Source organism: Zalophus californianus, chromosome 3, assembly GCF_009762305.2.
Source record: "Zalophus californianus isolate mZalCal1 chromosome 3, mZalCal1.pri.v2, whole genome shotgun sequence".
Classification (NCBI taxonomy): domain Eukaryota; kingdom Metazoa; phylum Chordata; class Mammalia; order Carnivora; family Otariidae; genus Zalophus; species Zalophus californianus.
The window spans coordinates 86,174,582-86,198,297 of NC_045597.1; the positions used below are offsets into that span (position 1 = coordinate 86,174,582).

At 35.2% G+C, this 23,716-nt stretch overlaps 1 protein-coding gene across 4 annotated transcripts in view; it reads left to right on the forward strand.

Moving 5' to 3' along the window:
• MAP3K2 (mitogen-activated protein kinase kinase kinase 2) overlaps window positions 1–22,888 on the forward strand; it is an 87,296-nt gene extending 64,408 nt beyond the window's left edge. For 2 of the 4 annotated variants that reach the window (XM_027588424.1, XM_027588422.1), the window contains exons 10-17: window positions 380–447; window positions 623–715; window positions 1,452–1,658; window positions 3,144–3,292; window positions 3,670–3,801; window positions 7,503–7,632; window positions 12,909–13,086; window positions 13,800–14,025. In XM_027588424.1, coding sequence (XP_027444225.1) covers window positions 380–447; window positions 623–715; window positions 1,452–1,658; window positions 3,144–3,292; window positions 3,670–3,801; window positions 7,503–7,632; window positions 12,909–13,086; window positions 13,800–14,025 — 1,183 coding nt within the window. Of the gene's footprint in view, window positions 1–379; window positions 448–622; window positions 716–1,451; window positions 1,659–3,143; window positions 3,293–3,669; window positions 3,802–7,502; window positions 7,633–12,908; window positions 13,087–13,799 lie in introns of all 4 variants that reach the window. The other 2 variants (XM_027588421.1, XM_027588425.1) reach the window with 2 other exon arrangements.
• The last annotated feature ends 828 nt before the right edge of the window (window positions 22,889–23,716 follow it).

The window sequence follows — 23,716 nt, forward strand, 5'->3', positions numbered from 1 at the left end:
TAAAAAAGAAGTCTCTCTTTTTTTTTTTTAAAGATTTTATTTATTTGTTTGACAGAGAGATAGCGAGAGCAGGAACACAAACAGGGGGAGTGGGAGGGGGAGGGGAAGAAGCAGGCTTCCTGCTGAGCAGGGAGCCCGATGCGGGGCTCAGTCCCAGGACCCTGGGATCATGACCTGAGCCGAAGGCAGATGCTTAACGACTGAGCCACCCAGGTGCCCAAGAAGTCCCTTTCTTTCAGTTAACATTTCAGACTGAGCTTCTTTATTCTTATGTATATGTGTATATGTATAATTTCTACACATACGTACAGATACTTATATTTTAAATGTCTTATTCACATACTTTCTGTTCATTTAACATGACATTTTTTATTTTTAGAGAGAGCTATCCAAAATCACGAATGCCTAGGGCACAGAGCTACCCAGATAATCATCAGGAATTTTCAGGTTAGACTATCTGTATTCTAAATGTTTAAATATTTATGTCATTAAACAATGCTTTGGCTGTGAGGGAGAGGGGAATTTTTTTAAAAAATGAATAAAAATGTGTAAACATGTTTTTTATTTAAAATTAGGGATATTTGACTTTTTTATAACCTGTAACTTTCTTATTTCTCAATAGACTATGATAACCCTATCTTTGAGAAATTTGGAAAAGGAGGAACATACCCAAGAAGGTATCATATTTCATATCACCATCAAGACTATAATGATGGTAAGTTTCTGGCAGTTAGACCACAAGAACAGCTTGTTAAAGATCTCAAAAATAAAATTAAAATTTTATAAAATATCATAAATAAACCATTAGAAATAAATGTGTTCCTAAATCATTTAGTTTTCTGCTGAAAACAGTTTTTGAAAGGAATTAGGTAACTAAAACTATAATAACATCTTAGGTTTATGCCAACTTACCTCATAATACTTACCTTTCCCTTAAAAGAAAAGGGGTAATTAAAAATGATATTAACTAGAAAATTACTCCTTCATGACGAAATTCATATTTGCTTTGTACTTTTAAGGAAAAAAAAGTGCTACTTACAAATTTTCTAATTTTTGTTCTTATAATTGGAAATAAGAATAGATTTTCTTTTTATCCAGAAGTAAGGGAGTGCAGTGATGTTAGAATGTGTGTGTGTGTTTTAACAAAAGAGATTGTTTGAATTCATACTCAGATCCTGTTCTTCCCCACTTTTTTTTTTTTACCTTTTCTCTTCCTTGTATTTTCATTTTTGACTTCATGATTCAGTGTTAAGAAGGATATTTCCTTGAACTTGAAAAGAAAATACTCTTAAGTTTAAAACATGTAATCAAATAAGCATTGCTATTTCTGTTTCTTAGCCTAGTCAAGTCTAGTCACAAGGCAGACATCTGTACTTTATGTTACAGATTTTAAATACTTTCAGTTAGAACATGAATAAAAGTTGTAAGGTAATTCTCTTTTGATTTTGTAGGTCGTAAAACTTTTCCAAGAGCTAGAAGGACCCAGGGGACCAGCTTCCGGTCTCCTGTGAGTTTCAGTCCTACTGACCACTCTTTAAGCACTAGCAGTGGAAGCAGTATCTTTACGCCAGAGTATGATGATAGTCGAATAAGGAGAAGGGGAAGTGACATAGACAATCCTACTTTGACTGTAATGGACATCAGCCCACCCAGCCGCTGTAAGTAATAGAATTTGGCACAGTGAATGTTTAGTAGAACCTCTGCAGAACTTTATAGTATTAAAAGGAATAAATACCAAACCAGTCCTTAGGGTGAGACAGACTTCTCAAAAAAGGTAAAAAGAATGTTTTTAAAGTTTGTTGGAATATCAGGTATAAGTACAGTATTACTGCTAATTACTGTAGCTGATTCTTTTCTCTTTTATTAGTAAAATTGTTACCAACTTGTCTTTTATTCAAATATGACCTTTAAGATGTAATCTAGTGGGGAAGAATGGTGTGTGGAGAAATGATTACAGTACAGTATTTAATCTAGATCTTGAATGTGGGATTCACCAGTTCAGGAGGTGATATATGCAGGAAGACATGGCATGTTCTGAGAATGGGGAATAGTTCATTTTTGGCTAACGTGGAGGATATCTTACTTGAAACAATAGGTAAAGGACTAGAACGTAATTAAGGCCAGATCGTGGAGTATTTGGATTTTATCATGTAAGTAGTGCATACCAAGATTTGTGCTCAAAGGTATTTATTGCAGCAGTATTTGCATATTTCACATTCATCCCTTTTATGCTAGTATTGTCATATTTTACTTTTACATTCGTGACCTCACACTACATTGTTGCTGTTTTTGCTTTAGACAGCTATTTTTTGAAGTAATTAAAAATAAGAGAATATCTTTTTTATATCATTCACTTTATTTCTGTAGACTCAGGAGTTTGTAGATTATAGATTATGTAAATGCAGGATTCTGTCAGGTATCAGATTTGTAAAAGAATTGCTTTTAACCTTTCTTGTAATGTAACTCTGCTGGTAATGATCAGCTTTTGTTTGTTTGAAAAAGATCTTTTTTTCTCCTTTATTTCAGAAAGATTTTTCTGGGTATAGAATGCTGGGCAGTTTTTTTTTCTGTTAGCACTTCAAAGCTATTTCTCCATTGTCTCCTTCTGGCTTGTATACTTTTTGAGGAAAGGTCTGTTGTAATTCTTATCTTTATTCTTCTGTATTTATTTATAATTTATGTATGTATTTATTCTTCTTTATTCTCCCCTCTGGCTGCTTTCAAGATTTTCTCTTGTTAGAATGAGAGTGATACTCTTTCCAGCTTTCTACATTGTAAGCAGATGGAAAACTAACTACAAATATTGCTGTAATAAAGATTAGAAATAGTGCATCTGACAATCAGTGGTATCCTGGATTGAGTGAAAGATGCTATTACATTTTTAATCGGAGCGGGGAGTATAATCTCATTAGAAAAAATAAGACGTGGGATATATGAACCTTGTTTGGGTTTAGAATTCTTAGAAAATTGACTAAGGAGAAAAATTTTCAAAGTGATGATCATTGTGAATTTGGATGATCATGATTTTCGCTTGTATCCAAGTATATTCAATTAAGGATGTCACTAATGCAGTTTACTCATTTAGTCCTTAACCATTTGTGTGCCATCTGGCTGTTCCATTTTAAGAAGGTGTTCTTTTTTAGCACCTCGTGCTCCAACCAACTGGAGATTGGGCAAACTGCTTGGCCAGGGAGCATTTGGCAGGGTCTACCTCTGTTATGATGTCGATACAGGAAGAGAATTGGCAGTTAAACAAGTTCAGTTTGACCCTGATAGCCCTGAAACCAGCAAGGTAAGAATCACTGCACATGCTACTTTGTCACATTTATAAGAAGCATTTTTACTAAATAAATATAACACAGTAGAATTTTTTTTCTTAATGCAAATTATTTGCAAAACAAATCAGTCTATCATTAGATATATTTATCTACTTTGTACTGTGAATTTTTTTCTCTTTTAGTGCTCAGTTATATTCCTAATCTGATTTAGTGTTGCTTTAATATACTATCAAGGACTGTTACAAAAGTTACTGTTTAGAGACTTTAAAATGTTTACTTCCTTGGGAAGTAAAAATTTCAGAATGAAACCACCTTAATGGTCCGTGAAGTTCGAATGTTCTGCTTTTACTAGCAATGCTGTAAAGACTTAACAGTGAGTTCTGTCTTTCAGGAAGTAAATGCACTTGAGTGTGAAATTCAGTTGTTGAAAAACTTGCTGCATGAGCGAATTGTTCAGTATTATGGCTGTTTGAGGGATCCCCAGGAAAAAACACTTTCCATATTTATGGAATATATGCCAGGGGTAAGTTAGTACATCCTTTGAAAATAGACATCTCTTTAAAGTCTTAGATGAGGAAAGAAAAACAACAGAACTTTAATTATAAAATGTTAAACTAGTTAAGGACATTTTGGAAGTTTTAAATTAGAGCTGGGTAATATAATTTTGTTTTCTGTCTTCATTTATATTTGTATTTTTAAACTCATTTTTATGTATTTATTTTTTAACTCATTTTAAAAAAATGCTGAGGTATACTAAAATAGGTTATAGATACCATAGCAGTCCATACTCAGATTTCCCTAAATGCTCTTAAAATAACCATAATAGCTGGTTTATCTAAACCAGGATCCAGTCCAGGACCACATGTTACCTTTAACTGTTACGTCCCTTACTTCTTTTTTACTCTAGAACATTTTTACATGACATAGGTTTGACAAAGATACTGGGCTAGTTCTGTTGACAGTCTCATCTCATATTTCTCTAATTGCATCCTCGTGGTGTTTAATTTGTTCCTTTATCCTCTTATTTCCTATAAACTCCCAAGTTAGATCTGATATCTAAGTTAGATTAAGATTCAACATTTTTTATTAGAATGCATTATATATGATGCTGTGCATTTCATGTTGCATCCCATTAGGAGACATACAATTTCTGGTTGTTCACTGTTAGTGATGTGAAGATTGAATGCTAAATTAAGATGATTGACATCCGGAGTCCTCCAGTGTAAGGTTTTGTTTTTTCCTGAAGACCATAAAGTAATCTGAGCTATTAGCAATGGCACATAGAATATCTAGTTCCTGGGGTGCCTGGGTGGCTCAGTCAGTTATGTGTCCGACTCATGATTTCAGCTCAGGTCATGATCTCATAGGGTTGTGAGATCGAGGCTCGTGCCCCACATCCAGCTCCATGCTCAGTAGGCAGCCTGCTTGAAGATGCTCTCCCTGTGCCCCTCCCTCCACTCACGTGCTTGTGCTCTCTCTCTCACCCCCATCCGTCTCTCTCTGTCTCTCAAATGAATAAATCTTAAAAAAAGAGTATCCAGTTCCATTTCAACCATCTATCTAAGGGTAATCATTGCCTGAATCAGTAGTTTCAGTAGGAGTTGCAAATTGTGACTTGCAAACTGTCATTCCTTCTATGTTATATTTAGAATTTGTAGGGTACATTTTAATACTGATTTTCAAGATGGTGGTATATTTACTCATTTAAAAACACAGGCATTCATATAATTTAATCAGTTGTATATGTTAGGAAAAGATTTGATTTATGGGTCTTTAAGTGGATTATTAGAATTATATGTTTCATGTACAAGGTTGCAGTTTAAGCTTATGGGTCAGTAAAAACTGGATTAGTATCCGATAGTCATGGCCTTAATCATCCCGTTTCACAAGACCAGCAGTTAAGTTTACTTTCTTTCTTATCATCATGAATAATTGTTTATTTCAAAGATCCTGTTGACAAAGTAAATTCGTTTTTTTTTAATTCCTTTGGAAAACAAATGGGCAGGATATATTAAATGCCATAGAAATTTTGAAGCCTTTTGACTTGGTGATTTCACAGAAATTCATTTTAAAGAAGTAATCCAAAAGAAAGAAAAAACTGTGTACATTTGTTTTAGTATTATCTGTGATGGAAATATCAGTTCCCACAGTGGAAGTAAATTATGATGGCCTTGCCCAGGAAGATTGTGAAGGCTCTGTAACAAAGTTGGTGGAAGTACTTATAATAAGATAGAGAAAAGAATATAAGATACTTTTAAATAAAGATTTTGATATTTTAAAAGTATCTGTATTTGGACAAGGACAGAAGAAACTTGAAAATGTGTTATGTTGGGATTGTGATTTTCTCTTTTATTCAGATTTCCATTACTGTTTGTGCAATAAATATTTAAATTAGAAATAAAAGAATAATTCTGAATAAGTATGAATAGGGACCCAGATTGTTGAAGATAAGATTAAATGGTTAATTGGCTAGAACTGATTTACATCACAAACGGAGATGGGTAATCTTATAGATTTAGCAATCTTAAGACTAAGCCAGGTCTACTCAGGAAGAGGTGTTAGATCATGTTTCTCATTAGCTCTACTTAGTTTTGTAAGGGCAACTATCTCTTCAAAGTATAGGTTGTCATTGAAATCATTTTACTAAATTAATAATAGTTCATCAACAATCTTAAAATGAATTATACATATGCCAAGCCCAGGCATAATATGGGCCAGACATACATGATCTTAGACTTTACTGAATGTCGAAGTTTGTGAATGATGCTATATAATTTCTCTCATTAAATTTAGTATGGTGGATCTCTTTGTGCCCTAGAGTTCATGCTTTGCCCAAATTGTTACTCTCTTTTTCAGTTTTCCCAAAGGTAGCATTCTCTTCCTTAGTTTATCTAGAACTACTTTCAGAACAAAACCATAACTTTAGTTTCAGTCCCTGGACTAGCAGTTGATTTCTTTGACACACGCATGCGTGCACACATGCACACACACATAGTTTTTTGTTGGCACAGTACTTTGCAACCCAATCTGCTTGTTCACACTGAAGACGATTACTGTTTTTTTGGTACACAGGAGTAAATAGATGGCACTGGTGGAGCTGTTAGCAGCTATAGGCCACTGGCCCAACTGCCCAAGGTCCAGAAAAGCCTCAAGTCTGTCACTCATTTTGCAGCCTACAAGTATTTGGGGGCTTATTATTTGGACAGCTAAGTTCTAGGTGTGTTATTTTGTGTATTACTACAAGTAGAGACACAATAAATAGACTGAACAAACAAGCCACATTGACATATAGGTTCTTGACTGCCTGAGGCTTTCCACACATGTGTTTGCAAGTTCGAGTCAGCAGAATTGCATCTTGCTTTCCTTTCAGGAATTGCTCATGAATAGTGGAAACAGCAAAGGTTAAACCTGTAAAGTCTAAGGATCTACTTTCATTTGACATAGTACACCATTGGCCAGAACTCAAGGAAAGGCAGAAACATTTGGATATATTCTCTGTTTAAAAGAAAAGATTTTGTCCCTCAGGAAGCATTTTATTCCCATCTTTTAAAGTGGTGATTAGTCATCAAATTAGTATGTTGGAATCTACAGTAGGGAAGGTTTTTCAAAATTCAAGTGCCAGTGTCTCACCTCAGAGTGATTCAGCATTCTCAGAGATGGCATCTCATCTTGCCTTAAAAAACATGTAAGAAAATTTGAAATTCTTCTTTAATATATTTTTACATGTTTTGAACTAGAATGTTGAGTATGTATATAAAGGAAAAACTTTCATATGTGTTCTGATTTTTTAGTCATATCCATTCTTTCTCTTGAGAAATAAAGTAGCAGTTATCAAACAAAATAAATAAGATTCAAGTAGGGCATATTGAGAAGAGCAAGTAGGAAAAACAAAAATATATTCAGGGCAAAAAAAAGCAAGATTTTAAAAAACACGATTGCAAGGAACAAGAGATAGTTAGAACCAACTTAGTCATGGAAACAAGGGCATTAGTCAAAAAATAGTTTGAAGGCTTCTTTCAGCTATGACCATATTCTTCCAAAGTTGTATTCAGGGAATATAGTAGAGTTTATGTTAAATTAGATGGCCTGTAATGTCCTTACTGAGAATTCCTGTACTCTCCAGCTAAAGCCTCCCACTCATAAGCTACAGATCCTTTTAAAAATATTTAATAGTAGTTTTCATTTCAAACCATACCATAGTTTTCTTTTTTTTTCCTATCTTAGGGCTCAATTAAGGACCAATTAAAAGCATATGGAGCTCTTACTGAGAATGTGACTAGGAAATACACCCGTCAGATTCTGGAGGGCGTACATTATTTGCACAGTAATATGATTGTTCATAGAGATATCAAAGGTAAGTAATGAGCTATTTTTTATTTCAAGTAGAGTTTTTTTTGTGTGAATCTGAATGAAACTAGTGACATGATTAAGAAATTTAGCATTTAAATTACTACATCTACCTTTAAAACACCTTAGGAAACAATTCTGCTTTCTCACTGACACAGTCAATATTCTGACTTGTCCTGATGTTCACATCTCTACAAGTGGGTAGCTCATATGTGGGGGGTCCACAGAATCAGTAAAGTTCAGATGATCATGAAAATGACAACATGTTTTCGTACATAGGACATAGGCATTAGAATATAGTGGTTAAGAGTAGGGGCCCTGACATCAGCTGACCTGATGCGAATTTGGGCTTTATCCATCACTGTGTGACCTTGGAGAAGACACATAATCTCTCTGCCTCAGTTCCTCATTTTTAAGGAGGATAATAATAGTGTCTACAAACTCGTAGGGTTTTTGTAAGAATTAAATGAGTTAATGTATATAATATGCTTAAAACATTGTATTTTGAAAACACTCAAAAGTTAGCTATGCTGATGATATACTTTATGTTGAGATCATTTTTAAAGCCATGGGAATGGATGTCATTACCTAGGGAGAGAATAAGAAGAGGGAAGAAGAGAGGCCAAGCCTGAGCTTTGATGAACTCCAACTCAGTTAAACTCACTTTTTAAAACTCAGAAACTCAACTGTAAGGGAGCAGGTATGTAAGGGAAATGCATGACGTGAGACAAAAGCAGTTGGCGGAGGTGCTTCAAATTCAAGAGTGATTAAAACTTTGTATTGCAGAGTATACCCAAAGGTCTGATTCTGTAAATACTGGGTTGTGACCCACATTTAAAAATCACTTAGTAAGAATAAATACACACACACATATATGGTTGACCCTTGAACAACACAGGTTTGAACTGTGTGGGTCCACCTATTTGTAGATTTTTTTTTATATATAAACTGCAGTACTGTAAATGTATTCTCCTTATTTAACATTTTCGTTTCTCTAGCTTACTTTATTGTAAGAATACAGCATATAATATAATATACAAAGTATATGTTAAATGTACATTATCAGTAAGATTTCCAGGCAGCAGTAGGCTATTAGTAGTGTCACATCATAAATATGGTCATATTCAGGCCAAAGAGAACATTTTTTCCCAGTTTCTGGTGATGAACTAAAATCTGCTGCAAAATGCCCGAGCCAGATCGCTTGTATGGAGTGGAACTTGATGGTGAGTCTGGGAGGTTGAGGACAGGGCTCATGATCTAAAAGAACTAGGAAACTTTCACCTCAAGACCTCCCCAGCTTAGGCAGACCTCACTAGTCAAGTACAAAACCTGATAGCTTAAAGAACCACATAGGGAAATTGTTTGATTGTGAATATTCTATTAGGAATAATTTCTGTTCAAGCCAGTTTCTGTCTAGCTTTCATAATGAGAAAAGGTAAAGGAACTGAGGGCAGCAACCCCCCAGGGGGTCCTCTTCTAACCTTGCCAGAAAGAGTGATAAACGATTCTGGTAAATGAGGCTGGAAGGAAGCAGATTTAAAAGCATTACAGGGCAAATAGATTTGTAAGAGAAAAACAAGATATAAAAACTGGATATGCAATATGATTTCAAGTTTGCAAAATTAAAGTACGACCTAGAAGAAAAATTTCCATATAATTAACAGTGATTATTTCCAAATGGCAGGATGAGTGATGGTTGTTTTCTTTTGCATACTTTTTACTTTTTCTGTATTTCCCAAATTTTTGTAATGTACAATTTTTATTTTTACTTTTATTTTTTTCATTGTGCAATTTTTTAAATGGTGAGGGAGAAGGAAAGATAGTTGGTTGCTTTTAAAGTTTAAACCCATGAGTTCGTAATGAAACTTAAGATAAAAACTAACTGGGTGCCTGGGTGGCTCAGTTGGTTAAGCGACTGCCTTCGGCTCAGGTCATGATCTCCTGGAGTCAGTGTCAGGATTGAGGCCCGCATTGGGCTCCCTGCTAAGCGGGGAGTCTGCTTCTCCCTCTGACCCTCCCCCCTTTTGTGCGCTCTCTCTCTCATTCTCCCTCTCAAATAAATAAATAAGATCTTTAAAAAAATTTTAAGGGCGCCTGGGTGGCTCAGTTGGTTAAGCGACTGCCTTCGGCTCAGGTCATGATCCTGGAGTCCCTGGATCGAGTCCCACATCAGGCTCCCTGCTCAGCAGGGAGTCTGCTTCTCCCTCTGACCCTCCCCCCCCATGTGCTTTCTTTCTCTCTCATTCTCTCTCTCTCAAATCTTAAAAAAAAAATAAAATAAAAATAAAAAGAATTTTAAAAAAGGATAAAAACTAATTGATCATTGTTGCTAGGGAACCAACTTGTTATTTCATAATAGGGTTCCTTTACTCTGCTTTTGTGTTACAAACTGTACTACGGAGGACTAAATACTAGATGATAGGAAACTTACCTTTATAGAAATATGTTGGCTAACAAATGAAAAAGGAGTAATAGAATAGTACCATTTTGTAACCACTAAGGAATTAACAGATATAAGTACTAGATATAAACAGTTGCTGACATCACTAAAACAGAGATAGTCCAGCATTATGTACTTCCTATTTGTAGAATAATACATCATCTATGTAAGTAGTTTTGCTAAAGAAATTGGACCTGAATCTGATCAAGCCTCTAGATTCAGCTACTGAGTTATAGAACATATATAGGACAGATGAACATGTTAAATGACTCCTTGGGATGGAGTCAGCAAGATCTAGACCATAAGAAAGCTATAGGAAACAACTTAGATTCTTCATAAATTATAAAGAAGAAAAGAGATTAGAGGGAATTTATTAGGAAAGACTTAAAAGATATATATCAATGAGTCTCAATGTATGGACTTTATTTGGATTCTGATTTTTTTTTTAAATGTTAAAAATAGTATATATTGGGGCGCTTGGGTGGCTCAGATGGTTAAGCGTGTGCCTTCGGCTCAGGTCATGATCCCAGGGTCCTGGGATGGAGCCCCACATCGGGCTCCTGGCTCAGCGGGGAGCCTACTTCTCCCTCTCCCTCTGCCTCTCCCCTTGCTCATGCTCTCTCTCTCTATCTCTGTGTCTCAAATGAATAAATAAAATCTTTAAAATAATGCTAAAAGATAGTATATATTTAGTAATACTAAGGAGTTATTGTCCATTCTCTTAGGTGTAATAAGTTTATATTTTAAAGACATGTAGTAGACTGTTTGTTGATCATAATGTGTTGAATTTGCTTCAGATAATTTGAGAGGGTGGAGGGAGTGGCTAGCAGTTGTCCTGATGGTTGTTGGGGCTGGGTTATGGGTACATACACTATCCTGTCTGCTTTTGTATGTTTGAAAAGTCTCCTTAAAAGCTTTTAATGTAGTTAAAATGAGCTTTAAAAAATTAAAAGTTATTTTGGGAGCTTGGCTATACATTTTCTCTTCATACCTTCATATGAGTAGGCATTGGTTCACCACTGGTGATTATTTCATGGCTCTCCCAGTCTGTGACCTGCCCAGGACTGTTCCTTACCAGCTCATAGACAGAAAAAACTAGTTTGTTTGTTGTCCTTCCTTTGGCTAAATATTTTACAGGCAATGGCTTTTTTGACAGAATCTTTCTGTAAGTTTTAGATGGTGGGAGATGTTATAGGCAGTGCTTTTTTTGAGGGTCTGGTACCATGGCACGCTTAGGCTTATGGCATGCAGAGAATGGATCCAGGACCCTCCCCTGGAGAGAGGCTTTTGGGAGCCATCGTTGACTAGGCTGAGGAATTTGCTGGGAGAACAGAAAGACGAGTACAGAAGCCCATGGTGGGGATGCACAGTCTACATTCTTTCTGTTCTATAATGCAGATTTTCTCTACTAGTCACTCTACTTCTTAGAGGCCATTAAAAAAAGGATAAAAGGACAATTAAGGTTTTTTTTTTTGAAATATGGTTAAGGTTATAGAAGACTGAGAATAAAAATAATTCATGTAAGACGGAAACCACCTTTATAATCCCAGAAGAAAGATTGAGTTCAAAAAGTGATAATAGGCAAAAAAAGTGATAAAAGGGAGAAGAGAGAATAAAAAATAAATGAATCTAGCACCTAGATCTTGATTTCTGATACCATTCTCCACTAAAAGGAACCAGGGTTCCTTGGAGGAATGACTGATTCTAGGACTGGTGCAGCAAATACACAAGTTGAGCCCAGTGCATCTTTTAGTGCCAGAAAGTAAGAAAATGCTCAAAAACAACCACAATAACAAAAAACCCAAACCAAACAGGAACACAGTAATTCAGAGTATGGCTGAGGGACACAGAAGCCAATACAAAGAGCTCCCAATGGCCAAAGCTGGAACAACTTGAGCAAAAAAATATTTGATTATGACTCAAGAGTATAAAATAAATATCCATGTGGTCATACTAATATAAATGAAAGGTTGAATGAATAAATGCAAGAGAGGAGACAAATGTCCCATGCAGAATAATTACAAATAAGTTTTGTAGCCACTCAGCCTGGAGCATAAATCCTCACACCTTGATTGTGGGCTGTGCATAGTGAACTTCCGAAGAGTGCGGTATGGAAATTGGGGAAGAGCAACTCAGTGTGGAGTTCAGCAAACACTACCTCATACCCTGTGATCAAGGTCCATTTGTAGTAAATAAAACTAAAAGTTTATTATAAAAGTAAATGAAATTTTAAAACAGAAAGCTGAAAGCTTACTTAGAAGAGATTTAAAATATAGAGAGACATTGAGAAATAAAATTAGTATAAAACAAAATCCAATACTAAGAAAAACTGTAAAATGTAACCAACATTAAATTACAGTAGAGAGGAAAGTGCTAGAAGTTGTTGATTATGAAGGTCCCACATGAAGTTCCTAAGGAGAAGCTAGCTTCTCAGGGAAATAAGCTGCAGCAATGGGCTTCTTGCTTTGTCACAGAGAAACCGGAGCCGAGAGCTTACTATTGCTTTCTGTATCCTTCTCTGAGCTTCACATTCTTAGCCCTTTTCTCCTTTTTCTTCTTTGTCATCCTTACCTCCTACTGGCCCCATCCTGAAATTTCAGTGGGAGAACCTTCTTAGGTTCTAAAGCGCACACAGCTGACTCTAAAAATTTAGTGTTTGTGCAGTAAATCCTTAATGAGCCCTGGTTGTGTGACTGGCATTATGCCAGGTACTGTTGGGAAGACAAAAAGCAGCCTAATTTTGGAGACAGACTGATGAGTCTAAGTAATTCTTGCCCTTTCTTTTTTTTTAATTCCAAATAGCCAATAAAAGTAATGAATTGAGGATGTTTTCATATTTTTAGGTGCAAATATCCTGCGGGATTCAACAGGCAACGTCAAACTAGGAGATTTTGGGGCCAGCAAACGGCTTCAAACCATCTGTCTTTCAGGGACAGGGATGAAGTCTGTCACAGGCACACCATACTGGATGAGCCCCGAAGTAATTAGTGGAGAAGGCTATGGCAGAAAAGCAGACATCTGGTAGGTTTTGATGCTAGGTTTGCCTAAAAACACCTTACATAATTCCACCCAAAGTGGAAATTACTGAGCCAGATTTAAATGATCTTTTGTACTTTTGAAACAGGATGTCAGGATTATAAGGATTACTTTTATTTTAATTTTGCCTCTTTGTAGCTTAATGATTAGCTAAATAAATGTAGTTCTTGAACCTGTCTTCCTTTTTTTAGGAAGGATTTCATCTAAAGCAAATTCCAGCATTAGAAAACTATCTTTGTTTTATTTCCCTGAAGAACTTTAAGAGTTATTAATCTTTGTTAGTATCATGTAATTCAGTTAATCTTTAATTGCTTAATAACTTCCAAGTTAAAATGTGTTTAATAGATATTCATTTTAGGCATCTAAAGGCAAATGGAATTTCTAGCGTTTGTGTTCTTTGTAAGATAAAGACAAAAAATTATATTTAATGTCAAGTTAGAGAATTATATTTAAGCAAAAATTATAAGTTGAATAATGTTCTTTGCCTAACCATTTGAGTTAGTCCTTAAATTGTGGTTTATTTTCATGAATTTTTATGTTTAAATTATAGTTTTATATAATTACAACCTTTTAATGAAACTTTAAACTTAAAATCAAGTTGTATTTTAATGTAAATGGACTTTAGTTCTGTTTCTCATGTTGTAGTTAAGTGGCTTTCCTTCATGATGATACTATTTGTGTAATTTTTCCCCCCCTAGGAGTGTGGGCTGTACTGTGGTGGAAATGCTAACTGAAAAGCCTCCTTGGGCAGAATTTGAAGCTATGGCTGCCATCTTTAAAATCGCCACTCAGCCAACAAACCCAAAGCTGCCACCTCATGTCTCAGACTATACTCGAGATTTCCTCAAACGGATCTTCATAGAGGCCAAACTGAGACCTTCAGCTGATGAACTGTTAAGGCACATGTTTGTGCATTATCACTAGCAGCCAGTAACCTCTCCTGTGCCTCTACCCAGCTCCCATCAATTCATTCACCTTCTCTCTGACTGCACTTTTCTTTTTTATAAAAAAGAGAGATGGGGAGAAAAAAAGACAAGAGGGAAAGTATTTCTCTTGATTCTTGGTTAAATTGTTTAATAATAATAGTAACCTAAATTTTTTATATTTAATCTTTTTTTTCCCTTATAAGAACTTGAAACTCCTTTTTTTTTTAATTTTTTATAATGTACTGATGTGGTTCAGAGAGATAAAGCACTTTAGTACATAGTTGCTCTTTTTAGTACAAACAAATCATTTAGAATACCTAAGGATTGTAGAGTCTTTCCCCATGTCACTAACAGATTGGTGGTGATGGGGAGACATGGAAAACAAGGAGAAGAAAATGATGTATGATTTGTAGTTTTTAGTGATTAGTATTTAAAATAGGTCCTCATTTGTGGGGTTGAGCCCTAAACTTGAGTTTAGGGTAGGTACTCAAAGAATATAGGTTCCTTCTTAGATCTGTATTCTTTAGATCTAACCTCTGTCTACCAAGCTTTTTGCTCAGTAGGAATCTTGATATAAAATACGAATCTCTAAGAGGTATGTTTATTTGTTAATCCTAACCAGTATAATAAGCAAATACACTATAATAGATCCATGTTACTGGAATCTGTAAACCTTGAGGGATAGCTTTCTGCTTAAAAAAAAAAAATACTATTTTAGAGTAAAGCAGATATGGGAAGTCAGTGAGCAAATCCAAATTAAAAGGCAAAAAGAGATTGCTCTAATCCAGTGTGTGGGCAGAAGAATCCACATTTGCCAGTTAATAGAAATAATGAAAAGAAGAACTAAATGTTGTTTAGTATATTTTAAACTATGGTCTTTATTGGAGGGAGGAAGTTCCAAAATTAAGGGAAAAGAGAAATAATCAAAATCATGTATACTATATCTTCCTATTTCTAACTCCTGATTCACCATAGATAACATTCTTTGGGAACTAAGAATTTAACTTGGGGTATCCACATGTTAAAGCTAGTGTCATGAGATAAAAATCCTCATTCTTGGGATCACAGAATACTAAAGCACCTCAAAAAATAGCTACTGTGTAAAATAGTGGTTCACCAGTGTTGGGTGGGGATAATTTTGCTTTGCATTTGGCAATGCCTGGAGACAGTTTTTCATGTCACAACTAGAAGGATGCTAGTGGCATTGGGTAGTCTTGAGGCCAGGGATGCTGCCAAAAAAACTACACTATACAAATACAGCATCCCCCTCTGCCAACAAAGAATTATCCAGACCAAAATATTGAAAGTGCCGAAGTTGAGAACCTGATGCAAAGACCAGCCCCAGTTATAAACTGAAAATAGCCATTTACAGAGTAGATTCCTTGCTAAAAGTAAATTTCAGAGAGAAAATGATGCAATGCAAAATAAGGGTTTTACAGGAGCAGATACCACTACTTCAAGTCAAGGGTGAACAATCTCAACAAACATCAAATAGCAATCCTTTCCTTACCAGCTGTGTATTACACCCAAATCAATAACTTCCATTGTAGAAACAAAATGAATTTAAATATGGAGCCTATTAAACCCAGCCATCTGTATATATTCTTTCCTCAAAAGTCAGTTCATAATTGTGGGAAAAGAAAAGCATATCAAAACAAACTATTAACTATTTTATAGGAAGGTTTAAAACTGTCAGGTATTTCTAGTGTAACATATCCACCAAGAGCAAGGACATCCAGTGGAAAGAGGCAGCTGGGAAACTCCCACTATCTCTGATTTCTGCTACTGAAAAATATGAATAATGCAGTAATTTAGCTACTTGCAGTTTGCTTCAGCATATTAAAGCAAGTGCTAAGTACTTTATTTTTAAAGGTTAGGAAATATTAGTCTTTCTGGAGGCCGTAAATGTGAAGCCTTTCATAGGATTCATAAGGGACTCTGGTATTTTATTTTCTGCTAAGAGGTATGCTCTTCTAGGGACTCTTTTAAAATACGTTGTTTCTGAAGTTAGGTAGATCTTGGTTTCCTGTATCAAGGTCCTATCTGGCATTTTCTGTAGGAATATTTGAAATTCCACTAGGTAGTCTGAGAAAAAGTCAAAGCACAAATATGGTTGTCAAAGCTTCTCCCATACCTTTATGATCAAAGGAAGCAGCTTGCAAGGAAGAATATTAATTAGTGGCCCCTCCCCCTTGAAAATCAACTGCCAAATCTTGTGCTATAAACATAGTCCCCAAGGATGTGGATCTATTATAATTTCTTTTGTCTTTTATGAGTGAAGGCATCTCTTCTGCTTGAGCAAGATCATGGTATCTGGACCAGTGGGCTTTTCCTTCATTCCTTTGTCTTGTGTGGTTTTGATTTCCTTTTAGCTCATTTTTGGTCTGGCAGGGTAACCAGCAGTGCAGAATATGAGACAAATGCTCTTTAGGGAGAAATCTTGGGGGGGCTGTGAAACCCAAAGCAAAACCGTTTGCTTTTTCCAGTCTCTTTTTCTTCTCTAAATGCTGTGGAAGATAAAATCACCTGTACTTTAACACTGCTGCAGGAGACCTTTGTTTTATAAGAAAAATATGGGAAAGTATTGTTCTTTATGTAAAGACTTAAAAGTAGACTAATAGTTTACAGAATTATTATATAAAATGTGATGTGAATTTATTTCAAACAAGTTGTAAAGGTACCAAAAATGACAATAAAAGTTAATATATATAAGAACTACTAGAAGAAAAAAGCTTGAAGTGGGATGAGGTATGAAAGACCAAAAGTAAATTTTAAAAAAATCTTTGAAAGGAAACCCCTCTATTAGTATTAGGGGCAGTTAAATATGACACTCCAATTTTTTTCTTTCTAATGGTATGGATCAACAAATGAAATTTGAACTTTTAAAAATGACTCTAAATGTATTTTGTTTTTTAAATGCACAACTGATTCTTCTATACTGTAATGTTTCTTTGCTGAGGCTGGAAAATGGCCAGACTGCTGACTTTGTGCCTTTAAAATGCATTCTGCTTTGATAGTGGCAGACTTTTTGGTGCTGGAGAAGATTCACTAGCAGTCTTACATGTGCTTTTCAGGAAATATCTTTCTACTTAGGCCTTGAGAGATTCAAAATGGCATGACTTAGGCTTGGACCAAATATAAGATCTTTTACATTGCAAACAAACTGTATTGAATAAAAGGGTTGAAAAATATCATAAAGACTAATGGAAATTTTGATGGTTGGTAATTCTTTAAAATGTATTTAAAAGTATACAGACTTTGAAATTTTCAGTATGACTATCTTGAAAATTTTTCCATTTTTCTCTTTTACAAAACATGTTTCTAACTTGAAAATGGTTAAAGACGATTGCCTTAGAAAGTTCTCAAAGGCAGTCAACCTTATTATATGAGAGATTGAAATGTTAATGCACAGGCTGAAATGTAAAAGAAAAGTTAAAACTTATTTCAGAGTAAATTGAATTGGCTTTCAGTTTGAGAGAGCCTTTATTTTATTCCCAATAGAAAGTACATTAAAAAGGTGCAAATATTTTTTTTACAAGAGCTCTCTGCTGCTTTAGTTCTTACATATGTCAGGTCTGGTCTGTAGTACTTCTGAGATGGAGTGGTTATAAGATATGTGAAATCACTAAGAAAATCAAATCTGGATAGTTTATAGGGATGACCAGGCTTGGGTGCAAAAGCCAGGGTGTTAGATGCAAACTCTGAGCCACAGCAGAGCTCTGTGCCAGTGGTTTCATTTGAGGTCTAGAGACCAATAGCTTGATACAGAATCACCTGGTGTCAGTCAAATAGAGGAATCTATCAATTTCTTTTAAAGAGTGTGAATCTTTTTCACTTGCTTATTCAATAATTGTGGCTTATTATGTCAGGTACTAGATTAACTTATCCCTAAGTAGGTCATAGTCTAGGAGGAACCTGGGCAAACAGATAGACTTATTTTATGGCATACCCTAACTCTGAAAGTTCAGTGATGTTTTAAAATGTTATTGTTTTTTATGAGATGAGGGGAAACCAGTTTGGGCAATCATTGGCTGTTATAAACTAAAATCCTATTAACAGGGATTAAAAGTATCCCCAAATTGGAGGGACCCCATAGGTCAGGCGGCCTCTGTCTCAGGACTCCCTCTTATATAAAAGTCCAGCCCCTACTCAATTCTAGTGGTGAGGGGCATATATCCCATAACATAGTGAGGGTTTTTTCCTGCTTTTTCTTTTAAAGGGAAAACAATTTTTTAAATCTAAATTATTAAAATGCCCAAAATATTTGACAGAAGTTGAATTCTTTCAATAGTGTTACATGTGCTAGGATCAGGACAGTTTCTTAAGACCTTATTGTTATATTAAGTTTGGCTTTTTTACAAATATAATGCTCATATTTATTTGAATTTTAAGATTAAGTTAATGAAAAACAATTGTTCATTTTTGGTAGTGCCTTTTTCTCTTTATGCCTTAATTTTATTTTATATCAATAATAATTCAAGTTACCCACCACAGTGAAGGTTTTTCCAAAATCAGTAGGCTTCAAGAGTTCATTTGGCCTTAGGACTGTATATTGGCCCATAAACCTTTCTTAATGCCTGCTTCCTCCTCCTACCCTTTTCTACCTCTTTTTATTTTACATATGTGTGTGTGTGTGTGTGTGTGTGTGTGTGTGTGTGTATATGTCCATATTTTACATATATATATGTTCAAAGAGAAACATTAGCATTAGTCTGTGATAGACACACTGCGGTCTCCACTAGACGTGAATGCCTACAATAAGGATAGAAAGAGGTATTCTAATTCTAAAGAGACGTAGCAAATTGTTTTCCAGTTTGGTAACTTGACTTTCAATCACATTGGCACTGTCCAAATTCTTTGTATATCATGGTTCAGTTATGATTTTCATAGCAGAGCTAGAATGGTTAATTTTGCCCTAAAGAGGTAATTTAAATGGTTTACAAATGTTAAGGCAATGAGACTTAGGGCAATGTGCAAGGAATCCAGGGATAGCAGTTCTGATCCTTACTTTTTAACTAGCATTTTGACTAAAGCTCTAGCTTACTTTTCTGTGAAGAGAGAATGTGTGTGTGCGTGCGTGTGTGTGTGTGTGTGTGTGTGTGTGTGGGAGTTGGGGCAAGGGTGGGAAGGAAGGAAAGGTATGAATGTTCAACTAGATTAGTCTCTGTTCTTAGAAGAACAACTGAAATGTGTATGACCTACTAATGATGGATAAGTGTAATCGTCTTCAGGTAGGAACGCCAGCACATTTTCCACAAGTAGCTAGTACAAGTGATTGTTTAATAAAGGTATTTATTGTAAATTGCCAAGCTCTTGGTTGGTAAAAGTAGATTCAAATTGAATTTGTATGTGTGTATAATAGTGAGCTTATATATAATTCTGAAATAGAAAATAATTGATTTTGCATAGTTCTTCATGAGCTCTTTGGAATAGAAATTCTTCCAGACTTTACAAAAACAAGCTTCCTTAGCTTACCAAGTGTTCAAAAGGAAATTGTCTTATACCTCTTTTTGGTTGGCTAGGGAAGGCGTGCTGTGAAGCCACTGTTCCTACTTCATAGTTGTCTTTAGCTTTGCTTTGACTTCTGCCACAGTCTGGACAGGATGCCATAATAGGTATGGGAAGTATCAGGGCCAGCCATCTCTCCATACTCACCTTTCAGAGCTGTAGATGGTGATGAGCTTTCAGGGGAGTCTAGAGAATCTTCTTGGTGATAGAGCAGACATGGTTCAGTTTCAGAAAGCTGAGGGAGGAGTCATAGTTAAAGAGAATAAATTTTTATTTGTTGCCTCTATACAGTCTCATATGTAACTCTTCCATATTTTTCATAAGTATGCATTTTAACTGATTGTAATATGATATTTTTGTTAATAACAGCAAAGGCATTGAGTCAGTGAGTACTGTTATTCCCTATGCCTGATGACTCCTTGTTTGTATTTACAATCTGTATTATCGGAATCACTTTAAACCAAAGCTTTTATATTCCCTGCACACATAGCCAAAATGATTATCACTGTTACTTCTGCCCACCTGTAAGCTAATGGTATAAACATGTTAAAGCAGATACTTGTAGAATTTGTATCTCAATCTATCCTTCAAGTAAAAAGACAGGTGCTCAGTGTTTGCATTTAGACATACAGAACTTACTTCAACTATTACAGAACTACATAAACGTTACAAATTTGAGCTTGTACATGTGCCAATCTTACTGTCATTTGACCATCAATGCATATACATATATGTTGACATATGATGCCTCAGGTTGGTGGCATACTTTCTTCCTAGTGTCTTAACATTTATGAACTTGTGTTTGACTTGAGGGGCATTTTAGGAAAGCTGTGAAGAAAAGTAGGTTATGGGCTGATGTCTGCTTTGTGCCGTCAACATTTTGGAACGTAAGGAAGAGCCTGCTCTCCAGTATACATGCAGAATTTGTCCCCACATAAGGATTTCTGAGTCCCTTCATACCAGTTGAGAACAGTAAAGTTTGTGACTATACTGAAAAGCACTTTTGTGTTCATTTATTTATATATTTTTAGAATAAAAAAACCCCGTGTAACTAGTGGTGATTTTAGCATAAGCATTACTTGGAGGGAAGAGATAAGTAACAGAGTCACATCTTAAGCTCTATTAGATTCTTAGGCTCCAAAATGGATTTGACATATTCTCATTTTTCCAAAGACTTTCCACCTGGAATAAGAAGAAAGGACTAGTGGAAATATTTGAGTTGGAAAGGCTTATGGGCAAAGGAAAGTGGGCCAAACCCTTGCAATATACCCTGTTCAAGTGCAAGTACAGTGTCTACGGATAAGAATACTTCTTTAAAAACAAACAGTTGTTTGTAATACAATCTTAATTAGTAAGTAAAAAGTTTACATTTTTTCTATTGCTATTGGTTTTAAAATTTGCTACCCTGCATTCTGAAATATTATAAGAGTTAATACCAAAAATACTTTTAATGTCTGACATCTCTTACATTTCACATGGTTCTTTTTATTCAAATATCATTGTAAATAAAAGTAAACTTGGATAAATTTGAGAATAGACTTTTAATTGTTGCAAACTATGGTTGTCAATTTGTAAATTTACCCTTTGACCTAATGTACATTTTTTAATGTAGCCATTAAAGTGTCTATATTTAATCTATTAGTTTCTCTCTGTAAACGTTTTTAATCTCAGTTGAATGCTGGGCAGTTTATAATTATGTACAAAGGTGTTTTTTTCCTATCAAAGTTGACTTTTGCACATTTTTGGAAATGTTTAATTTGTACACTGATTTACTACTCTGACCAATAATTGTTGATGGATGTATGAGTATCATGAATGCGTGCATTGAACTACTGTCTGTGTCTTTGTTTTAACTTCTTTCAAGATGTAGCCATCAGTAACTGCACTGCTATTACTGACTTAAATGGACCTTCTTGCTTTTACAAAGTATACTTACCTATGGTTCTATCTTTGTTGAAGAACTCAGGAGTTCAACATCACTTTCTGATTTTATATGTATTCTAAAATCCATGACTAAGTTGAAAGTATGCTGGTAACTCTGCGTATCAGGGGGTGTGTGTGGAGATGTCTTTGTCTGTCTGTAGGCACATGTATATATCCCAGTAATTTCTTACTTTCATTTCACTTCTACATTTTTATGAACTTGTTTTATAAGGGTACTGTTTAGTTAGAATAATTAAATATATATAAAAGCTTTCTGAGAGATTATTTACTATATGAATATATTTTCAGCTGGCTGATCAAAAATATTTTTTTAATTTTGTTTTTAACCATTTAAAATGCATTTGTATTTCCAGAATTGGATGCAAATTTACTTAGATATCAACTAAAATACTCTTGCAAGGAAGGGCATTGAATTCTCTTGAGGATTCTGTGAAATGCAAATTAAGAGGAAAAATAGGTTTTAAAGCAGTAGCAAAAACACACTGTCCATTAAAATGGCCTTTGAATTCTCAAAGCTATGAAAAAATGTGAGAAACTAAATTGTCTTGAAGAGATGTCAAGATTTTTTATATCTCAATTGCTGTTCGCCTGTCCTGTTGTTTTTGAATATTTCCTATATTCTACCCTAAAGATTTCAACTTTTAGTTTTTCTCTTACTGGGCAAAGTCAGACCACATTTATAAAACAGTACATTGACATATTGTGATCCTCTGTAATTGAGTATAAATTGGTTTAGAAATATTTGAACATACATTGTTGTGTCTTTAGACTGTACTGTGTATTTTAAGTAACTGGCAGAAAAAGAATTGGAAATTTAATTTCCAATCTGACAATGTTATTGTACTTAAGGAAAACCTTGTTTTTAATATGCGGTACCACGTAAAAATTATTTGTATTAGGAATAAAGTCCACTGTTGAAGTTGAATGTCACTAAGCGTATTATGTTACAAGGAGCCGGTATGATTAGAAAAACCTACCAGAAGCCAGATACAGTGTGGTATGTGCCACATTTCATGCACATTTTGACTTTGTGTTGTTCATTCAAAATTGTGCTTGTAAAAATGTATAAAATTTCTGAGTTTTACAATTTTTTGTACTTATTTTTTCTTGCTGGTAAATAGCTTTTTTTTTTAATCTAATGTGAAAGAAACCATGTTTATATTTTGTTAGTGATCAATGACTTTGTTTATATGGAAATTTGTATATTGTTGGCTCACATCTTTGTTTAGATTTATCGTGCATGAAGGCCTGCAATAATTAGCACAATGAAAATTGCTTTTTCTTACATGTTCATTTTTTGAAAGATTGTGGTGCAAAGGCTTACTCTGAGTAACCTTCTGGACTTTGGAATGAATATAAATGAATGGCACTTTGAGTGTTAATAAAGCTGATATTTATTTCCACTGTGATTGATTTGTCCTGATCTGCTGTTGGACACACTGTGTTCTCAGTTTTCCCTCCTTTGCCTGAGTTGATCACTTTCTAGGAAACCAAGAACAGACTGACCTGGGAAACATTGCAACTAAATCTTCCCAGGAGATGTCTGTAATCCTACCCAACATATTCTGGCATGTGTTTTTTTTTTTTTTTTTTTTTAATTTATTTGTCAGAGAGAGAGAGCAAGCATAGCAGGGGATGCAGCAGGCAGAGGGAGAAGCAGGCTTCCCGCTGAGCAGGGAGCCCGATGCGGGACTCGATCCCAGGACCCTGGGATCATGACCTGAGCCAAAGGCAGACACAACCGACAGAGCCACCCAGGCGTCCCGCTCTGGCATGTCTTATAATGGACACTTCAGTTATCCAAATCAGAGATTAACAGTGATTAAGAACAAAAACAAAGCCTATCAGAGTGTAAGGAATGGATGCTCCCACAGTATTAGAGATCATTTAAATTAATATCTTCATATAGAAGGCAACTTAGTGATACAAGTCAAAAGCCTCAGAATCTTGTATATCCTCTCAGCCAGCAATTCTCTAAGAATTAATCCTGTGGAAATGATTCCAGATGTGCTAAGGTTTATCTATAAAAGCTCAAAATTGAGGCTGTGTATGTCCCAACAGTAAGGGCTATTATAACAAAGTATTACAAAGTGGGTGGCTTATAACAAATTTATTGTCTCTGCTCTGGAGGCTAGAAGTCTGGCATCAAGGTGGCAGCAGGACCATGCTCCCACTGAAACCCGTAAGGGAATCCTTCCTTGCCTCTTCTAGCTTCTGGTAGCCCCAAAGCATTCCTT